Source organism: Gekko japonicus, unplaced genomic scaffold (genome assembly GCF_001447785.1).
Source record: "Gekko japonicus isolate JY-2015 unplaced genomic scaffold, Gekko_japonicus_V1.1 scaffold858, whole genome shotgun sequence".
NCBI lineage: Eukaryota > Metazoa > Chordata > Lepidosauria > Squamata > Gekkonidae > Gekko > Gekko japonicus.
Window position 1 is genome coordinate 658864 of NW_015175380.1, and position 6349 is coordinate 665212.

At 47.4% G+C, this 6349-nt stretch overlaps 1 protein-coding gene across 1 annotated transcript in view; it reads right to left on the minus strand.

The window, feature by feature from the left end:
• Window positions 1-3474: 3474 nt before the first annotated feature.
• The window catches only part of MYC (v-myc avian myelocytomatosis viral oncogene homolog), a 12759-nt gene continuing 9884 nt past the window's right edge, over window positions 3475-6349 (minus strand). The window contains exon 5 of the mRNA XM_015425576.1: window positions 3475-4601. Coding sequence (XP_015281062.1) covers window positions 4048-4601 — 554 coding nt within the window. The 3' untranslated portion in view covers window positions 3475-4047. The remainder of the gene's footprint in view (window positions 4602-6349) is intronic.

Genomic DNA, 6349 nt, shown 5'->3' on the forward strand with positions numbered 1-6349 from the left:
ATCGCCCCCCCCATTTAGTTCACCCATACCCTGGTTTTCTCCCCAGCAGGGACTCAAAGCAGCTTACCTCATTCTCCTCTCCTCCATTTTACCCTCACAACAACCTTGCAAGGTAGGGTAGGCTGAAAGAGCACGACCGGAATGACTTGCATCTAGCAAGCTTCCATAGCAGAGTGGGGATTCAAAATCTGGGTCTCCAGATCCTAGTTGGACACTCTAACCACTGCACATTGTTGGCTTTCCTTGACCTTCATTAGACTCTATGTGGTCTCCTAGTTGGACACTCTAACCACTGCACACCGTTGGCTTTCCTTGACTTTGCTAGACTCTATGGGAGTCACACATGAAGCTGCCAACTACTGAATCAGACCACTGGTCCACCATGCTCAGTATAGTTTACTCAGATTGCCAGCATCTCGGGGAGAGGCCAGTTTGGTGTAGTGGTTGAGAGCGGCGGACTCTAATCTGGAGAACCGGGTTTGATTCCCTACTTCTACACATGCAGCTAGCTGGATGACCTTGGGTCAGTCACAAGTTCTCTTAGAGCTCTCTCGAGAGGCCAGTTTGGTGTAGTGGTTGAGAGCGGCGGACTCTAATCTGGAGAACCAGGTTTGATTCCCTACTTCTACACATGCAGCTAGCTGGATGACCTTGGGTCAGTCACAAGTTCTCTTAGAGCTCTCTCTCAGCCCCACCCACCTCACGGGTGCCTGTTGTGGGGAGAGGGAAGGGAAGGTGATTGTAAGCCACTCTGAGAGTCCTATGAGTAGCGAAGGGCAGGGTCTAAAAACAGCTGTTCAATCCAGAACCAAAGAGACTCCTGTATGAAGGACCAAGAGAAGCCCAAAAGTTGTGATTCTGATGAACATCTAATCCATCTTAGTATAGAACAGAATGTTCCATCATCAAAAGAGCGTCTGATGTTGAAGTAGTTCAAAGGTATGTCTTTGGTTGAGGCCAGGGACAATTTCCTACATCTGCCTGGTTCCCCCCCTCCCAAAAATCTGAATGCTAGACATGCCATCTGTTCTTGGAATGTTTTAAATATGCATGTTTATTTAGTATTGTAGGCTTGTGGTTTTAATTGGTTTTATAATTGGTATTGAATTATCCTGTTGTAAGCAGGGAAGGGTGGTCAAGATTGAACCTGGCACCTTCTGCATGCTGGGCATATGCTCTTCCACCAAGCCGTAGCCTCTCCCCTCTGGACTCGTTTTACTTAACCACTATTTCATCAGGGGCAACTTGCTACTTCCCAGCCGCCCTTTCTTCCCGTCTGTAAAATGGGCACAACAGTAACCTACTTTGTAAGGCTGCATCTAAGGCTGCCCTCCTTGAACAGCTGTTATCAGAACGCACACGGCCTAACCCTGGCACCTCCCAGCCCGCGCACGGTACGCAGCCAGCAGCTTCAAAGCCACACATGAATCCAATCCATGAAAATACTTTTCTTTCATTCCAGCTGACACGAAACTGATTTAGTGGGGCCGACTCAGGCAACCCTGTACTTGCCCAACAGGTTAGTTCTCCCCAAGTATTCATTTATTTGGAATTTATTGCATCTCTTGTTCAAAGAGCTTAACACATGGGAAAGCGACTATATTTAAATGGAGACAGATTCATAAGGGGGTGGGGAGGGGGAGATAAGAAAGGAAACGCAAGGGAGTTAAATACCAGCTAGCTCCTATGAATACTTTTTCCAGACTGGCTTCACTTTGTAAGATCTAAACTTTTTTTGCATTGCTCCTTGGGGGCAGGGGAGTAAATATTGGAATTTTGTTTGCCACCTAAGGAAGACTTGATTGAAAGGCTGACTAGGAACATTTTAATGAACTATGGTAGTGTTTTAGAGGAGGCTGCTTGGTGGAGGCACTGTAGTTGAAAAAAGAGCTGGTGTTCTTTGCTTCACTTGGACATCCATCACCCATTGCTTGCTAAAAGGTGACTTACGCCAAGGTATGCACCCAGGACCCTTTAGTGGAATTGGACAACTAAACCAAAAGTTTCAAGCAAGGCCATGAAGAGCTTTTCCCCACCCACATGCATAACCTTGTACTCATAGGTTGGAAGATTTGTTGTTTTGCAGTATGGTGAACATCCAACCATGCATCAATACAGGAATCACCAACACAGTGCCCGGCGGCACTATGGCTCCCGCAGACACCTTCCTTGGCATCCACGCCAAGTGTGTTCAGAAAGTGGGTGGGCTACTGCCCAGCAGGCCTTGTGATTGGCCGTAAAGATTAAAATAACATTTCCAGGACATCTGCCACTAGTGTTGTTTTATTCTCCCCAACTCTTCTTTCCCAATGTATTTTGAAAATTTACCCCTCATCCCCTGCACTTTGGGCTTCCTAGGTGGCCATTTGGTGGTTGCACCCATCACGTGGTTTCAGAACTCAAATGTGCCCACAGACCCCAAAAAAGGTTGAGGACCCTGGCACTGGTCAAACCTCAGGAAGAACCCAACCACACCTGGCTTCAGACATTGGAAGATGGCGTTCATACCAAGCCTGGAAGAGGCTGTAAGGCCCCTCTGGAGAAACCCCACCAAGGGGCTGCCTTGAGCCTGCATTGCGGGGAGGGAGGGCTATACGTTGAAATTATAAATAAATATAAATAAATAAAACAGCTGTTAAGGTTAAATCTGTGAACTACTTTGCAGTCTAAGGTTAGATCCAGGTTAAAGGAGCCCTGTCCAACTGAATTTAAGCTGCCCGGGAACAACTTCGATTGACCTTTATAACACGGGGTTGGATCTTGCTGCTACATTACATTAACGGAGGCACTTCCATTCCTTCGAGGGAGTCTATTATCTTTTGCAAAACTAAATATCGAGGAAATAAGTCTTTTAAGGTGCTGCTGGACTCAGACTAACTAAATTTGTGGCCGTCTTTAAGGTGCTACTCAACTCTTGTTTTCTACTGCTACAGACTAACATGGCTACCCATCTTTAAATACTGACGGTTGACCTCTTATCACCAGGGGTGACTCATTTAGCCACAGGTATTCCTTAATGCCCTGATCTGGTGGCCAAGGCTAGCCCAACCTAGTCATTCTCAGAAGTGAAGCAGGGCTAGAACTTGGATAGGAGATCACCCAAGGAAGTCCAGGCTCGCTGCGCAGGCAGGCAATCGCAAACCACCTCAATTTGTGGGCTGCATTGAAAACGCTATGGGATCACCATAAGGTGGCTATGATTTGAAGGCACTTTTCACCGCCACATTCTTACCAAATACAACCTCTGCTCAATCGCACAACACGGTTTGTGCACATTGTCTGGGAAAGCAGTGAAACTCAAAGGCAAAGACATATTAATAGAGTAGTTTACACAAGATTTGAGAAACTCAAAGGCAAAGACATATTAATAGTTTACACAAGATTTCTGTTAAGATTTAGGGCAAATATTTTATTTATCTAGAAACACAAAATAAAATCATTTATTTTAAAAAAAGATGACAAAAAGTATTTAAATAAAAATGAGCAGAATTTTTTTTTCTTTTGTATGAAATGTTATGGCACAGAAGTGTTCAAGACAGTCAGCGATCCAGTTGCCACAACCTCTAAGCAATATTATCCATTGCGCTTTGCTTTTTTTTGTGTGTTTTTTTAAAGAATTTTTCTATAAAGACTTTTATTAAAGATATTTACATGTCATTAATATGTGTAAATATATCTACAACAGCCGATTCGGGGGAATGAGGAATCACCTTAAGGGGGGGAACACTTTAAATACAAAAAAAGAGGGAAAATGAAAGGAAAAAAAATAAAGTTTATCCCCCAAGTGTGAAGAGATGTCTGCCGCCCATCTACTCAAAGTTTTGTTATGAGGCAGTTTGAGGTTCTGGCCGGCCACTGTCAAGGTCAAGCCAAGGTTGTGTAGTTGTCGGGCATGCAATGAACGGGTCCATGAAATCATCAAGTTCACCAGTACTTTTGTTATCTGTCTCTCTCTCTCTCATTATGTTGGCCTTAATCCTCCAAGTCTATGTAATACCCCCACCAATCTGTCTGGGGATTTCTTGTTTTGTTTTGTTTTTGTCCCTTTCAAACACAAGAGTTCCTCAACTGCTGAAGCTTGCTTTTCAACTGCTCCCGCCGCCTCCGCAACTGTTCCTTTTCGGCTATCAGTCTGTGCTCGTCCGACTGGATGGAGAGGACGTATTCCGTGGCTTTTTTGAGGATGACCACCTTCGGGGCCTTCTCGTTGTTGGCCACCTCTGGGATCTGGTCGCGCAAGGCGAAGAAGCTCAGCTTCAGCTCGTTCCGCCTCTGGCGCTCCAAGACGTTGTGCGTCCGCCGCTTGTCATTCTCTTCTGAGTCTGACGTGCGCGGGCTGGAGCATTTGCGGTTGTTGCTGATCTGTTTGAGTACCCGGCCACTGTCCAGCTTTAGCCTTTTGGCTGAGGGGTACTCGACCCTGGTGCAGGGGGGAGCGGCGTAGTTGTGCTGGTGGATGGGGACGTGACACCTCTTGAGGACCAGCGGACTGTGGGGGGGCTTGCTGTGTGTATTGGACTCTGATTTCTTGGAGGTGGGCTGCCGTTTCTCCACAGTGACCACATCGATTTCTTCCTCCTCCTCTTGTTCCTCCTCTTCTTCTGGAAAAGAAAAAAATCGGACATGTTAAAAAAAACAAACTGGTCCCGCCCCCCTCCATCCTACGGCACAGTGCCTTTTAAAATTATTACCCTTAAAATGGATGTTTATTTACAGTTACACAAAAAAGGACACGCTGACCTGAAAGCCAGATTGAAAATATTGTGTAACCTGGCTTCTGAATGCTGAACTGCTCCAAGGGGAGGAGACCGTAACGGTTACGCAACAGGACTACGGTTAAGACCGGCACTTTTTCACATCTTCTATAAGGCTCCACAAAGGGCTGTTAAACCGACTCCCGCCTTTCCTTCCAGATCTCAAGATTTTGAAACTACAAGCTTGCATAACTCTCAACAGCCATCTGCCCGAGCACAGCAGGGACAAGGGGCAGACCTGGGCCAACCAGGGAAGCGTGGTGCAGTGATTAGAATACCCAGCTCAGATCTGAGAAGCTGGGGTTCAAATGCTACCACAAGCTTTCTGGGTGACTCGGGGCTGGCTCCCAATCCTGAGCCCAGTCGACCTTACAGGGTTGTTGTGATGACACAATGGAGACAGAATGGAGAATTGCCTATCCTGAACTGAACTGCTTGAGGAAAGGGTGGGATAGAAGCGTGCAAGATAAACAGAAGGCACCCACAGGAGGGGGCGCTATCTAGGCAACAGCTACAATGTGTGAATAGAACTAATATATTTTCTTCATTTGTACCCGCCTTTTCTAATCATTCTCCTCTCCTCCAGCTTATCTTCGCGGCAGCTCTGAGAGCATGACTAGCCCAAGGTCACCCAGCAAGCTTCCATGGTCCAGGTGCAAGTGGGGATTCGAACCTGGGTCTCCCAGATACTAGTCCAACGCCAACCACCACACCGGCTCTCATGCCAGCTGGCACGAAGCACGACCGTCAAACTCTCCGTCGACACAGCTCCAGGCCAGGCCTGCAATTCACCCAGGCTCAGCGCTCACACATTAGGCTTAAGTGAGCAAACCCCTGGGGGAAAACATGCCGGCACACGTGGTTGTCTGGACCAGGTCAGACAGACACGGCTATGCAAATGCTCAACAACAGGCAGGGAGCATTTCAGATAGCTGAAGCAACACCCAGGAATTGCACAATACGGGGTGTCTTCCTTTTAAGAACACCTTTAGATAAGCCCCCCCCCCACCCCAGTGAGATTCCCAGCAAGACTCGCTCACCGCATGGAGATCGCTTGGCAAGATCTTTTACTTAGATCTGCAGAAGGCGGGCGTTGTCGTAGGCTAAAGCTTACCTGAGAAAATATCTTGAAAAATGCACTTTCCCCCCTAGGCCTTCTTTCTACCCTGTTTGCTAACCCCACCCCTCCTGAGCGCCCTGAAGTTACTGCCGCTTTCCCACTGCCTCTGCAGGGAGTTCAAGGGGGAGGCGGAAAGGACAGGTCAGTGGGTTTAAATTTACAGCAGCTCCAACCCCTCCCTCCTCCTCCTCCCTCGCAAAACCCAAGTAGGGTCTCTCTCCTTCCCTGAACTTCTTTTTCCAAGAAGCTCAATTCGTGGGAAGCCTGTGGCGCTAACGTGGCATTTTTATAAAAAGCGCACATATGTTAACAGGAGGGAGGGACAGAGGCACTGAAATATTCGGGGCGGGGCAGGGGGGGAGAGACAAGTCTTTCTCTCTGTTTTCACACCAGTCAGCATGTGGCTTGAGGAACCCCACGGCATTCCACCCCCACCCCCCCGGATTCAAGACACAAATATTGAACAATCTGTATC